The sequence below is a fragment of the Eublepharis macularius genome, chromosome 14, assembly GCF_028583425.1.
Source record: "Eublepharis macularius isolate TG4126 chromosome 14, MPM_Emac_v1.0, whole genome shotgun sequence".
Lineage (NCBI taxonomy): Eukaryota > Metazoa > Chordata > Lepidosauria > Squamata > Eublepharidae > Eublepharis > Eublepharis macularius.
In genome coordinates this window covers 51,549,691-51,565,100 of record NC_072803.1, presented here as the reverse complement: position 1 = coordinate 51,565,100, position 15,410 = coordinate 51,549,691, and the positions used below count along the sequence as shown (strand labels likewise).

Sequence of the window (15,410 nt, the reverse complement as noted above, 5' to 3'; positions counted from 1 at the left end):
GAAAGAAAGAAAGAAAGAAAGAAAGAAAGAAAGAAAGAAAGAAAGAAAGAAAGAACATTCGCTCATCCCTGAACAGCAAGTTACAGTTTAGCAATCTTCAAAAGTTTTTTAAATGGTGTGAAGATAGAGAGGAGGAAAGTTTTGCTGGATACTGGATCTAGAATTTGATACCTTTTTAATAGTTAAAAATCTTCAAATTTGGACCCTGGGCTCTTTGATTTACTGTGCAACTGAAGTTCAAACAGCCTCCAGTGAAGAGGAGCAGGTCATACAATACAGTCAAATATTGAGCTTTGCAAGTAGGGAAGAACAAAGGTTCTTTATTTTGTTTCTTTTTATATTCATTTATATTTTGTCAGCAGATGCTCTGCTTGTTGGTTTTATAGGTCTACTTGTATTGCGTAGTGTTTATACATGCCAGCTATACCGTATTTATAAAGTACTTTATTTTTATAACATACATTTAATTTATAATATTGATTTATTGATGCACAAACAGCATTGGAAATCTGTGTATACTCTGCCGGGAAAAAACATAGCAGAACATGGTAGAAAAAAAATAAAAATATGAATTTGATTTTGCACAAAGGAGAAGTGAAATTAAAAAAGGGATGTTCAAGTTGAAAATGCAGGGATGAGAGATTTGAAATCATCCCTCATTGCAACTCACGTTGTGCCAGTAGGCACCCCCCGAAGTAAAGGGCTTGGAAAGAGCCAAACTAAACAGGACATACATACATGGAGAGGGGAAGAGGTCATACCTACCACAAGGCAGATTGACCGGCAGCAGGACTATGCCCCCAGGAGATACCTGATGGGGGGGGGGCTGGCAGAAGAGAGCCCTGCTCTGCCAAGCACTGATGTGAGCATATGAAAGCAGGGGAAATTTTTCTAGTACACATCAAAGAGAACTGGAATCCCTGTTTGCCAAGACATCCTAATGGCTTCAGCAGGTTCGGATCTGTCTGCCTTTGATATATAGCTGCTGTTGGATGGGAAAAGCAGCTCCTTGGTGTAAGTCCAGCCTGGAGAAGCACAGTGTCATCCCCAAATGGGAGCAAGTTCTCCTCTCCGCATATTTTGCCAAGCAAGCACACCTTTCTGAAACAGGGAATCATGTCTGTAAGCAGCTGACCCCGGGTGGGGCAGGGGGAACTCTATTCCTGCGGGTGGGGTGTTGAAGGAATGGAACAAAGGTTCTACTTTCTCCATTTTTCCAAACTGGTTATAATTTATTTATTTATTTTATTCGACTTATACCCCGCCCTACCTGCGAGCAGGGCATTCAAACTTTTTCAAAGAGAAAAAGGGGCTCATATTCTGTCACCAGAGGGCCCCCACAGGCCCTATCCAATGATTGACAAGTCCCCCCCTGCTCACCTGTGAAGGTGTTCCTTTTGTTCCTAAGCTTTCCTAGAATGTTTTTTTTGGGGGGGAAGCTTGGATCATTCTGAGCCCCCCCCCCCCGCAAAAGTTGAAAAAATGCAGGGAGATAGACCCTCTTGGATTGCCCCAGGGGAACGAGTGATGGGGAGAGATTGTTCAGCTGTCTTGAAAATATGAGTGGGGTCTGTTTGTTAAGCAAATATACAAAAAGCCAGTATGCTCCTTAGCAACGTTCCCTGCTACAGTGCATGGATTTTGTAGTTCCTGATGCCTCCACAAAACTGGCACCAAGTACGCAACCAAGCTACTCCAAATCCCCCCTTCACCAGTTTGGAAATTAGCCTCCATCATTAGCTGTGCATAACACTAGTACAACTACAATCAGCACAAACACTTATTATCACAACTGTTATGGCAGGAGTGGGTGGAGGTGGGGAAGAGAACATATGCAACTGCCTTATGCCAAATTGGTCCAAGTAGGTCAGTACTGTCTACTCTGACTGGCAGCTGCTCTCCAGGGTTTCAGACAAAGAAAGTTCTTCCCCAACACTTGCTATATGGAAACACACAAGAGCAGGGCCAGACTGTCCATTAGGTGCATCTAGGCAATAGCCCAGAGTGCTAGTGGGGTAAAGTGCTAAAAGCAGCCTTGTGGCTGCCTCACCTGCCAGCACCCCCTGGTATTGCCCCCAGCCTCAGCGGGCAGCCTGCAGTGAGCTTGATCCATGCTTGCCTCCCTCTGCTGGGGACATGGGGCCAAAGGCACTGCAGGTGAGCAGGTGGCAAAGTCATTCACCTAGGGCACCCCAAATCAGTGGGCCTAGGAGTGACATTGGAATCTTTTGTTTGCATGGCCCATGTCTTCTAGCACTGTTATTAGAGGCGTGCAGCAAAGAAAATTAAGTTTCACAGAAACAGATAAACTAGCTGGAGGATTTCCCCTGGACCCCCCGAATAATGGGGTAACAAGGCAACATTCCCTACAGCCCCAAAAGTCTCCCACTTTTGCGGGTTCTTAGCACAGAGACCCAGCTTTCTGCTCGTGAATTACCCTCTCCTAAAGAGGCCCGTAGCCAAAGCACTACACCTTCCTCTGTGCGCTGCCCACCGCAGTGCCTCTAATTGAACCCACATGAGGCAGGCCTTTTCTCTTCCTGGCATGATTGATGAAACCTTTACAGAGCATTAAGGAGCCGTCAGGTTTTAAATAGCACCTCCCGACCACAGTGGCAGCAGCAAAGAGAGAAAGAGATGACACTGAGCCACCAACAGCGCCGGCTCAGCGGCAGCTTTTGAGTAAAGGAGAAGGGGGGGAGGAAGGGGAGGGGGAGAGGACAGTGGGGGGGACATAGAAAGGAGCGGTGGTCAATGAATGAAAGGGAAAGGGAGAAAGAAGCAGAGGAGGCATTCGTTCCAACAGATTATGGTTGCCGGGGGGGGGGTGTCATTTATTAGCCACTGGCAAGGCACCTCATGGGAATCAGTCCAGAAGACTTGACAGCCCTTATGGTGTTCTTCCTACATGGGGGAGAAAAGTAGTGATTTTAATTCTTCCTCTTTTCACCCCCAATTCCTAGTTTTTGTCTTGTGTAAAATAAAGCCGTGGCTTTTTTTTTTTTACATTTGCAGGCCATTTTCCTCGCACTGAATCTTTCCCACAAAATGTACTCATTATTTCACTATTGTTCCTGGATCGATAAATCATAGTAGATTCTGTTTTTAATGCGTGTGTGGTGCATAAGTGGTGTACAAAACCCGTACAACCTGCCTCCCCAGTACAAAACCAACAGTGAAAAGTGGAGAACGAAACCTACTGGCAAAAATATAAACAAACACAAAAGCAATGAAAAGAAGGAACATTTACTCTTCTGAGGAGAAAAGAGACAGATGTTGTAATGTGTGGCGAAACTGGTTGGAACAGACACTTTGTGCCTGGAAAACAGTTTAAAATGCATGTCTTTTACCTTGTGATTGACCTACAGGAGCCATAGAATGGATGGCAAACCATCTCCAGATTGTTGGCAACTTTTTAGTGGCACTTGAAATCTAGACTGCCCATTCCTCTGTGCTCTCTCATACAACTGCTTACTAAAGCTGCAATGTTTAATTCATTATACATCATTTAGCTGGTATTTTTATACACAATCTGTTTTATTTACATGCCAATACTTGTTTAATGTGGATAGCCCAAGTGAGCCTGATCTTATCAGATCTCAGAAGCTAAGCAGGGTCAGCCTTGGTTAGCAATTGGATGGGAGACCTCCAATGAAGACCAGGCAATGGCAAACCACCTCTGTTAGTTTCTTGACATGAAAACCCCACCGGAGGTTGCCATAAGTCAGCTATGACTTGAGGGCACTCTCCACCACCACTTGTTTAATATATCATGCTGATTTCACTAATGCAGAAATAATGGTGGGGGAAAAGAATCATGGATTTGATTGCTACAAGGGAGAAGTAAAATCGAAAAAGGGGTTATGTGCCATTGAGGTTTTTCAAATCTCCAAGGCCCCACCTCCAAATCTCCAGGAATTTCCCAACCTTAAGTTGGCCATCCTAGAAGAGCAAATCTTTTGCATACAGAACATGTGAGGTTCAGCCCTTGGTGTCTCCACTAAAAAGATCTCAGGTTCTGGAGAGCCCTGGCCAGTAAGGGCAGGCAATAGTGGGCTTGGTGGTCGAATGGTCTGGCTTTGTATACAGCAGCTTCACCTGGAGACTGGCAGTGGCTCACAGGTAGAGCATGTGTTTTGCAGACATAAGGTCCTAGGTCAAGTCCTTGCCGCTTCAGCTAACAGACTTGAAACAACAGACTGCAGAAGTGCTTCACCTAGGAGGCTAGAGAGCCACTGGGAGCTACAGGAAACAACACCAGGCCAGACGGTCTGATGGTCTGACTTGGTTAACGGCACACGTTCAAAGGCCCTAAAGCTCAGTGGAGAGGAGAGGAGAAGGGAATGAAATAAGTACCCGTTTGCCTTGCAAGCAGGGTTCCCTGATCAAAACCAGGCACGGTAACTGGCTCCGATCTCTACCCTCCCCCCCATAAAGGGGCTCCTTGCCATTGAAATGATACGGTGACTGGTAAAACATGTTGTGCCGTTTTATTTGGTTTGCGGATTCTTGTGCTCTCCACCATTCAAGGCCCATTCCAAGTTATTTCCTTGTTCAATAAGTCAGGCTCATTGGAGAATTTGTTTTCTATGCTGCAGAAAAGTCCAGCTGCTGCGAGGGTTCTGATGCTGGTGCCAATTAGCATGAATGAAGGTGGGGTGGTGGGGGGTGGAAGAGGAAGAGGCCCCACGTGCAGGCTCCTGTACTTGTTGGGTAGTTAAATCGAAAGGGCAGACTACCCTTTCCTTGGTAACATTATGATGGGGTTAAGCATATTTACAAAACACAGAGAGACCCCTGAGCATAGCCCACCTCCCACAACATCCCCCGTGATTCATGCTCTGTCCTCCCCGCCCCCCCCCACACCCCTGCACAGATGTCCCTTGCAGCTCTTTTTTCCCATAAAAACGGCATGACTTTTGCTTAAATCTTGGGTTTGTCTCCCGCACAAAGAGCCAGTGATGTCCAGTGGACAGAGAGGAGTAAACAAGCAGCGCAGGGTGGGGGGGGGGGGAAAGAGAGTGGCTGCCAGCTCTGTCCTGGAAGGGACAAGAGGCAGCCAGTCAGGGATGGGGCCACGTCAGGGTAAGATCTGTCACACGGAAGGTCCAGATGGTGCCTTCGCTCTAGATGGAGACTAGAACGCCGCCACTCAGTTATTTTATTTTATTTTATTAAAGACAAACCACAGAAATGGAAACGGAACTAACGTCCTATGTAGGCCAACCTCCACCCCAAATGACAAGCTGCCATGCGGCATCCCCACCACCAAATCCAAAAATGGAAGGTGGCACAAGCGGAGAGCAAGAAAAGAGGGAGAGCTGAGCAAGATCTGGATCCAGAAACATCTTAAAGATCCAGCCCCGTTTGGCAACAAGGTCCAGATCTAGAACTGGTCTGAGGGCGAAGGGGTCAAAACACTGGCTCAGTCAAATGGCTCACTCCCTCAGGAACTGAGATGAAAGCGAAAAGGATCCGGAGCCACAGCACAGCCTTTACGCTGTCCCATGACCTTCCTCTGCTCTTATTTTGGAGAGGTCTGTGAATCCTATAACAACAACAACAACAACAACAACAACATTAGATTTACATACCACCCTTCAGGATGACTTAACACCCACTCAGAGCGGTTTACAAAGTATGTTAATATTATCCCCACAACAAAACACCCTGTGAGGTGGGTGGGACTGAGAGAGCTCCAAGAGAGCTGTGACTGACCCAGGGTCACAAAGCTGGCTTCAAGCGGAGGAGTGGGGAATCAAACCCGGCTCTCCAGATTAGAGTCCCGCGCTCTTAACCACTACACCAAACTGGCTTGCTTATCTGTCAGGTGTGTGGAGGGGATTATCCTGCCAGGCTGATTTTTAGATGTAAGGATGTAGATATAAGAATGTACACAAGAACCAAATGGATAATCTAGTCAGCATTCTGTTCTCACACTGGCCAACCAGTCCTCTAGAATGTCCATCAGCAGGGACACAAGGCCCTCTGGTGTTGTTGCCCTCTCTGCCATTGAAGATGGACATTCTACAGCCGTTCATATACCTGTCCTCCTGAAATCTGTCTAATCCCCCTTTTAAAGCCATCTAAGATAGTAGCTATCATTGCATCTTGCAGCAGTGAGTTCCACATGGAAATGATACATTCATTCTTTCAGTTGTTTAGATCTGCTGTTTTGTTTTTAAAAATCTTCCTTTTATTGATGGTTTTCTTTTTAAACGATATTTTGGCTGTGTGCTTTGAACACACATCAAATCAAACGATTAAAGTAAAAAACAAACAAACAAGTAAATCAAGAATTATATTTTGGGGAGTGGAGTCTCCCTTTCTGTGTGCCTAAAGACTGGCCCACAGACACAGCCAAACACATGAACACATGAAACTGCCTTGAACTGAATCAGACCATTGATCCATCAAGATCAGTACTGTTTGTTCAGGCAGGCAATTGTTATCCAGGGTCCCAGGCAGAGGTCTCACCCACTTCCTGGTCCTTTTTATGGGAGACGTCCAGGACAGAACCTCGGACCTTCAGCATACCAAGCAGATTCTCCACCACGGAGCTATGGCCCCTCTCTAGAATGAAGTGGCAAGATGGACAATATTGCTTCAGATGCCAGGTATGAGGATCACATTTTTGACCGCTTCGATACAAAATCATTGCATCGGACAGAAACTTTCATCCTGGTTTGCTACATTTCTGGTTGCAGGGATTTTTACATGAAAGAAGATAAAAGGAAATGACATTTCCCACCAGATGCCTGAAGAAGTGAAGTTCATTCTACTGCTTATTGGGATTATTGTTTTAATGCCTTTGGAATCTTGATTGTTAGGTGCTTTAGGAACAGACAAACTGAGAAAATATCAGTGTTTTAAATGAACCCCCCCCCCACACACAAAATATAGGAAGCCGTGCATTTCAGTTACCCTTTACAGCCCTTCTAGCGAGCACACCAGCCTGTGCCGTGGCCTCCAAGCAAAGCGCTGAACTGCCTGCTGTAGTGCTATGAGCTTTTAAAGCACACCCACCCACCCATTTTGCAGAGGATGGTATGTATGAAGTACAGACCTGGTTCTTCACAAGGTCGTCATCTCGCTGAATCTGGAGGATGTAGCCTGTTTTGCAAGTGACGTTGCACTGGGCACCACTGTAGTGCCCCCTGCTGGTGCAAGTCACGGCAGCATTTTCAATCTCCAATTCTTGGCAGTCAGTGGCTTTGCAAGAATAATGGATGCAGCTGTTGGGGGAAATGGGAAGCCACTAGATTAGCTTGTTACAGATATGAAAGGTGGACCAGTAGTTCAGGTGAAGCCTGGGGACAAAGATCCATAAGACGCACATCGTAGCAGACACTGCTGGCATGTTAAATATCAAAACAAGTATCTAGGGGCCTATTGCACAGTCCAAACGTATCTTAGTTCAAGACTGGCGAGGGTGTTGAGAATTCTGTGTTAGAAATCTCTAAGCCTTCTGCACAGGACAAAATTTTCCAGGGTTCTTGTTAAATATGGAATTACACTTCAACCAATTGTGGTTGGCCACATGCAGAAACAAATCATATAAATACCAGATGATTGCACTTAAATTGGACTAATTAAGTATTTGTTTTGTTTCCTAAGGACAGCCTAATGGAGCAAAATTACACGCCCTACATGTCATTATGCAATAAAGGATGGCAAGTTCCTCTGGCTTATAATCTGTTTAGCCATGATAGTCAAATGGAATCTCCATGTTAAGAGGCAGCATACCTCTGAACACCAGTTGTGGTGGAGGCAACAACTGGGGGAGGTTTTGATCTCTGTGCCCCTGCTTGCGGGTATTCCAGGGTCATTAGTTTGGCCACTGGATGACTGGTCTTATCCAGCAGGGCTCTTTGGGTTCCTACATCTAAGCAATAATACTAAGAATCAATCCCAGCGTATTCCTATGCTACACCATAGGTCCTGGCATTTAAAAGAAATAATATGCCATAAACTAGCAGCTGAGAACACAGGAAATCTCCACTTAGAACAAATCCATTAACAATAAGCTAATACATACCACCCATGGCCAGAACACACAGAAAGGATGTATCCATTTAAAAAGCAAGTAATCAATATATTTAATTCTCAACATGGCTCCATCTGCGAATACTTAAATCCAAAGATCGGGGCCATGAAGAGAGAAAGGAGATATTTCTACAAACGTCAGGGAAACTCCCAGGTTTGTAGGAAATTATGAAATCTTAGAAAAGGAGCCCCGTGGCGCAGAGTGGCAAGCTGCAGTACTGCAGCCCAAGCTCTGCTCATGACCTGAATTCGATCCTGGCGGAAGCTGGGTTCAGGTAGCCGGCTCAAGGTTGACTCAGCCTTCCATCCTTCCGAGGTCGGTAAAATGAGTACCCAGTTTCCTGGGGGTAAAGTGTAGATGACTGGGGAAGGCAATGGCAAACCACCCCGTAACAAAAAGTCTGCCAAGAAAACGTCATGATGCAACATCCCCCCATGGGTCAGTAATGACTCGGTGCTTGCACAGGGGACCACCTTTACCTTTTTAGAAGAGGGGAAATAATCCCCCCCCCCCCGCCCAAAGAGGAACATTTTCTGTGTTTGCACAGTCAATGCTCCTCCACTGGCCCAGCAGCATTCACCCTCCTTGCAGTGTATGGGCGATGTTGGGGGAGAGGAAGTGGTCACTTGAACCAGATGGGGGCAGGAGCTGCTACCTCACCCCTCACCACCACTGCCTGCAGAATGGCAGGGAGGATGAAAGATGGATGGACAGAGTGGCAGGGGAGGTGGGCAGGCAGAGCAAAGGGGAGGTGAGCAGACAGGGGAAATTAGAGAGTGGGCAGGCAGAGCCGGAGATGGCAGGCAGGCAAATCAGGGCAGGAGGTGCAAAAGGAGGACAGGAGTGGGAGCCCGAGCTACCTCCACGGGCCTGAGAAGGCCAGATTGCTGAGGGCAAGTGAGTGAGCAGCGAGCACAGTGGTGGGTATGGCGGCAGGAGTGTGAGCCCCCTGCAAGTCACTGTCCCCTGCAAGTCTTGCCCCCTTGTGGATTCCCCCTTGTAAAGTATCTGAGGAAAGGAGCTCTGACTCAAAAGCCCAACCCCAGAGGATCTTGTTGGTTTCTAAGGTGCCCCTGGACTCAAATCCCTTGTGAAGTTGTAATCAAAAACAGGGTTTTTGCTACACTAGAAGGTGCAAATCAATTTGATCATACAAGGGCAGGAAAGAGTGTGTGAGCTTAGTCTAAAATCATAATTTGGTAATATTTAGCAGATTTCTATGCCCTCTCTCCAGGGTCCTGCCAGGGACGTCTGCTTTGGTTTACATCCTGCTCACCTGTGGAAAACGAGGAGCTGATCATTTGCCAAGCTGTTTCAGATGCATGTGAATTAATTTGGATTATTCTGTTTGCACTACTCAGCTGCTAGCTGCCATCACTGCCTCTAACTCTTAAGGGCCATATTATTAAAGGGGTGTGTGTGGGATCCATTTGGGATTTCTGAATTGAGACTTACTATTTCTGTATAGCATTTAGAGGTTGCCTTTCTGCCCAAACTGGCACCTGTGCTTCAGTGTCCGCCCGCGAATCAAGCTAACCTTGCAGTCAGCTCCTGTGATCATTTCACAGACAGGTGTTGCCTACTGAGCAGGTGAAAAAAAGCTGTCACTGCAATGTTGGTCCTTTAAGTCCCCAGGAGATAACCGCCTCTTCTCTGGCAACTGAGAAGATTTAGTTCAAGGATCACACAAGCATAGAAGTGGCTACAAATGAACATATTTGTTACTTATTATGAAGACAAGACTTGGCTCTGTAGTGCAACCCGCTACCATCTTTCTTCCTTTTCTCTTTAAAGTACCATTTTATCTCACTCTTACCCAAGGAGCTTGGGGCAGCATGCATGGGTAACCCTCCCTCCACAGTTTACCCTTACAGAGGAATTTCAACAGGAAACATTGAGTTAATCCGATCAGGAATTCGCCCTGCATGTAAACAAGGGAGTTCAATTGAGGTAAATTTGCCTGATGATAATGTTTGTGCCAAAGCTCTCAGGATCCATGCAGTTGCTCCTAACAAGCTCACAGTGCTCTACAATTCCTATCTCCGCTAGAGATTGGTTGGGTTAAGGAATACTTCAAACATAACACAAAATCATGGCTTGGCGTAACACAAAAATGCCCAGTGCTCACCCACTTCCTCCGTGGCATGGCCAGAATCAACAGAGTGATTTCCAACACAGAACAAACCAGTTTGTCATTGAGTTGCATCTAAACATGCACACAAGTAACAAGTGCTCTCTCTGCCCAAGAATGTCTTACCTGGAAGAACAGACAATATTGAGCTACCATTGACCCTTATCATTCGGGGGGAAATCTATCCCTGAGATCCCTGGGAATACTGGGAGGCAACTTTCTGCTGCTCCAAGGGATGGTCTCTGGCCCTACTCATCCAGTGGGGGGGGGGGGAAGAGAGTGGGGAAGTAGGCTGGGAACCACTGCAACACATGGTGAAATGGTGCATGCATACGCTCCGGAGGCCCCAATGATGCACTTCCGGTACAATCCCAGAAGCAACAGGGTCTCAGCGGGGCCAAATCAGCCCCAAACAACTATGTTTGAGCTGATTTTACCTCTGCTGAGAATACTCGCTTCCATTTTTCAACTGGAACGGACATCATCGGGGCCTCTGGGATGTGTGAGGATGACAGATCAGGCTTCTATGCCTGCAATGCTACCCCTTATCTCCCATTTTGGAGGTAAGGGGGGCTGGCAATCCTAGCTGCTTCCCAGTAGCAAAACAACTAAATTTCCTACAAAATGTAATGATGTAATGATTACTATCACGTAAATACAAGCTGGAGACTGCATCAGCTGATTGGACCATGGAGAAGTGAAATTGCGACTCATGAATCGTCAAATGGCAAGGATCTACTGTACAGGAACCAATGGCCTAATTCAGTATAATATTTTCCATAATGAATGTCAAGGCTGAATGGGGACTTGAACCAGTTTCTTCCATGTCGAAAACCAATACTCTCAATGCAGCAATTGCTGGACCTTTTTTCTTCATCCATCTTCACGACAAGGGGAAGTTTATTTATTGATCATCCCTCACTACATCTCTCAAGGCCTATATTTGAGTAAGATTCTGAAAGAGTCAATTTAACAATGCCTGAGACTTAAATTGGCAAAAAAATATTCTTCACTTCTGAAGACTGGAAAGAAGGGAGCAAAGAAAGACGAGGAAGATCAATACCACGGGAAGGATCAGGTCAGGCAGACAATTTGGGAGCAGGTCTTAATGAATGCTGACGTCAGCATGGAGTGGGCTGCATTGTTATTCTATAGCACTTGCTGGTGTGCAAAGGGAATTACAACTCACTCACAACATTCCTTAGCCTGAAAGACAGCAGCTTGCCCAAGGCCTTTCCCCTTCTTTCCGTGAGCCCTTTTTAGCAGAACACATCAAGCTTATTTTCATGTCAGCAGAAGTTTGGATGAAAGGTAGATTTGCATTCAAATCTGAAATGTTATGCGCTTCTCCCAGTCACCTGTGCATGGATGTATTTTTTTCTCAGATTTATTGGAAGAGCATACCTAAGCACCAAGGAAACATTAACACAATCCTGAGGGGCTTTGCAGTGGAGGTGCCTGGCCGCTGGTGCACTCACGACACCGCTGGTCAGCTCCCTAAATGGTTTTGGTAGAGGTCATTAGTTCAGCATTCTGTTACCCACAGTTAGAGAGGTATAAAAATGTCTTCATAGCTGTTGTGAGTCTCTTCATTTTGCCTATTTTTGTTGAAAGTGTTCCCAATTTGTTTCTTTATTTTACACCATTTATATGCTAGTTTTATGTAATTGATGCACATGCACAAAAGTGAAAAGCCGTGTAAAACTTAACGCGGAAAATTCAGTATAGACAAAGAGAAAAGGGCACAGAAATTAAAAAAAATAAAAGGTTTGAGTCTCACAAACGAAAAATAAAATTGGGATTGGGATTTTTGAGACAAAACAGTCAGGTACCTGCAAAATACTGTTCTGTAGACTGCATCCCCCCCCCCCCTCTCTGGGACAAGAGGTATAACAGCTGAGGGTAATTCCTGGGAATCTTTGGAACAGGAGATGCATTGCACATTTTTGGCAATTTGTTCAAGAAATTGGTCATCGAGACCAGAAATGATGCAGAGAATCTTGCTTCTTCCCTTGAAATCAATGTATTCCACCCCCCCTCTCTCTCACACACACACACATGCATTTGAAATGATGCCTCTGCATCCAGCACCCTTGTTTTCAAAAATCACAAGTTTTATGAAGCCTCCAGATTTAAGAGAGCAAAAGACAGCCTTGCCAAGTGAGATCTGCAGGCCAAGGAGATGGGAAGGATGAGCACAAAAAAAGCTGGAGATGCTATGAGCAAGGGAGAGACAGACGATTCCAAGACCCGAGTCTTCAGGGACAGCCCGACTGGGAAACCACTCAAGATAGCGTGGCAAGACCTGCAAAGTTTTGGCACTGGGATGTGTACATTTATCGTAGATTTATAACCAGCCCCACGTCTAAGACACAGAGAAGGTGATAACATTTCCTCATTTCATTAAATCTTCACAACAGGCTGGGAGATAGGAGGACTTGATTGCTGGTTGTGAGAAATAAAGGAACCTGTTTTTACCAATGGGGACAAACAGCAATGGGGAAAGCCAGCCTAATGCTCCCTTTTGTGTCTGCTGCCATGCACAGCACTTCTAGCAAGTGTTGTAAGTTCCTAATGTTCCCGGGAATCCTCATTCTGCAAGGGTGGCTCACCATGGCCCAGAAGCCAGCACAGGCAGGCTCCTCCCACTCTCATCACATGCTGAAGGCTTTATGAAAACTAGCCAGTTTGCAAGTAGCTGAATGGACATGGTGAGGCAAGAGGTCGCCCACCCCTGTGGCTCAAGTGAGAGACCTGGATGTGATGCTTTGTGGTCCTCAGAACCCCGACTCATAATTTCAGTGGCCCGCAGGCACCAACGACTCCGGACACATGAAGTCAGTTGCCATCGGCTTAACCAGCCTACTTGGCATTCTGTTTATAAGGAAGTTTGTAATAAACTGTTTGGTGTAATAAACAGTGCACAGTTTGGTGTACACCAAACTGTTTGGTGTAATAAACAGTGCACAGTTTGGTGTACACCAAACTGTTTGGTGTAATAAACTGTCTGGGAAAAGAAGTGGTGGAACTCAGTGGGTTGCCAGCACAGGGGGCAACTCTTGGAGGAAGGTGGTGCCCCTGATACCACATGCGTGTGCGCAAAGTGTGTGCACACTCCCTGGACCACACAATGATGTCACTTTGGGTCAGCAGAACAAGGGGGGAGTTTTTTAAAGTTTAAATTGCCCTCGGAGAAAATGGTCACATGGCTGGTGGCCCCGCCCCCTGATCTCCAGGCAGAAGGGAGTTTAGATTGCCTTTCGCACCGTTGGAGCGGCGCAGAGGGCAGACTAAACTCCACCCTGTCTGGAGATCAGGGGCAGGGCCACCAGCCATGTGACCATTTTCAAGAGGTGCTGGAACTGCATTCCACCATGTTCCAGCTGACAAAAAGCCCTGGGTGTGATCAGTTAAAGCTTTTGATCAACTAAAATGGTATATTAATCAGAAAGTAGAAGTCTGTTTTTAATACTTGATTTTTTTTTGTATAAGAACTAATAAAAACAGTGGTGGCAGGCACCGTTTTAGAAAAAGAAATTCCTGTTCTTCCCCATAGAAGATGAAATGCTTCTTCGAGCCATCTCAGAAGAAGCGTTTCCTCTTCTCTCTCACCCACAGGAGGGAATGCTTTTTCCTTTGCTCTTTTAATTGTAAGGTACTTTAATCTATCAGAGAGACATAGAGTTGCCAGGCCTCCCGCTATGGCAGGATACCTTCTGCAGAACTCTTTTTGCCTACGCCAAGGGAGGGGGAAAAAACCCCCAGCATTGCACACAGTGTGACATCACTTCCTGTAAAATCCTGTAAGTGAATGTCACATCACTCTAGGAATTGTCAGAAACGTAGTTTTACCATAGAGCTTCTGGTGATTCCTAGAGTGATATGACCTCACTTCTGGTTATTCCCAGGAGTGATGTCATAGTGCACACAATGCTCGTGCCCCCTCCCCTTTTCCCCTCCTCAAACTTCCACCAGGCACAGCCTGTCAACTCTAGAGATACACTATATACATTTTTAAAATTAATATTCCAGACAATTACATGCCAACATCAAATTATTAAGTTACTTGATGACCAGGAACCTGGATTCTTTCCTTTAACAAAGAAATCTTTCCGTGAAAAGGAGAGCTATCAACCACTACACCCTGGGGGATATAAATATAAATAGAGAAAAGTTTGCATTGGATTGTGGCCTGAATATTTCTCCCTTCTTCAAACTGATGCAAATCTCTTTTTAGATCAAGAAGACAAAGATGTGTATCTATAGCAAAATAAAGAAAATAAAAGAAATCAATGCAGACAGTGTGCTCTGACCTAGATACGAGGCATCTGATCACTCCACTGAAACAAGATGAGTAAATTCAAAGGTCTAAGAAATGTGAGATCAAGTTTCAAATGAGAGGTCCAGTTTGTGGACGTCTGGCCAAGTCCCATTGTAGGAGATAGATGGAGACAGAGGGAGACCCACTGGAATGAAGGCTGCAGGGTGGCGTCTGAGAACACTGCAGTGGGGTTGAGAAATGGAATGCAGGGATCCAGATCGCTCCCCCTCCCCTCTCCTTTAGGGCTTATAAACTAGAATCTGACAGCAGCCTCCCTCTAGTCCACAAAAGTTTGTGCTACAATAAATCTGCATGGCTTTCAGATGCCAGAAAACTTCTTTGTGTTTTTGTTGCAATAGACCGATTCACCTATCCTGCAGATATGACTAAAGTTGCTGAAGGGAAGGAGTTAGACTCAGGTACAGAACGTGCCTTTAAATATAGAAGGTATCAGGTTACCTTTTGGCTGGCCTCTCCAGCTAAAAGCATCTCATTTCCCCTGTCTTGGAAAAGTTCTCTGCCTGAGATCCAGGAGAGACACTGCTGGTCATAGTGGGCAACACTGTGGTAGGTGAGCCAATGGCCTACCCTGATATAAGAAAGTTACGAGTATTCACCTGGGATAATATGGGCTATACAACAGTTCAGTTCTATCTGTGTGTGCAGCTGAGGTAGAATGCAGGGCTTGCCATTAAAGACACAGAACCGAATCCCTGCTGAGCCCTAAAGCTGGCTCTCATTCACAGGCTCTTTCTTTTCCGTTTCTAATCTTTCTTTTTACAAGGAGATTGGGGGGGGTGTATATGCCCCCCTCCCATTTTATTTTTCCAACACTCTTGTGAAAGAGGTGAGGACCAAGGCCACCCAGTGGGCTTTATGGAGATCTGAGGTCACCCTAATTCTAGCCCTGT

The 15,410-nt window shown here is 45.8% G+C and overlaps 1 protein-coding gene across 1 annotated transcript in view; it reads right to left on the bottom strand.

The window, feature by feature from the left end:
• The window catches only part of PAPPA (pappalysin 1), a 286,686-nt gene that overhangs the window by 71,874 nt on the left and 199,402 nt on the right, over nucleotides 1-15,410 (bottom strand). Inside the window, exon 14 of the mRNA XM_054998574.1 lies at nucleotides 7,067-7,235. Within this exon, the coding sequence (XP_054854549.1) occupies nucleotides 7,067-7,235 (169 nt within the window). The remainder of the gene's footprint in view (nucleotides 1-7,066; nucleotides 7,236-15,410) is intronic.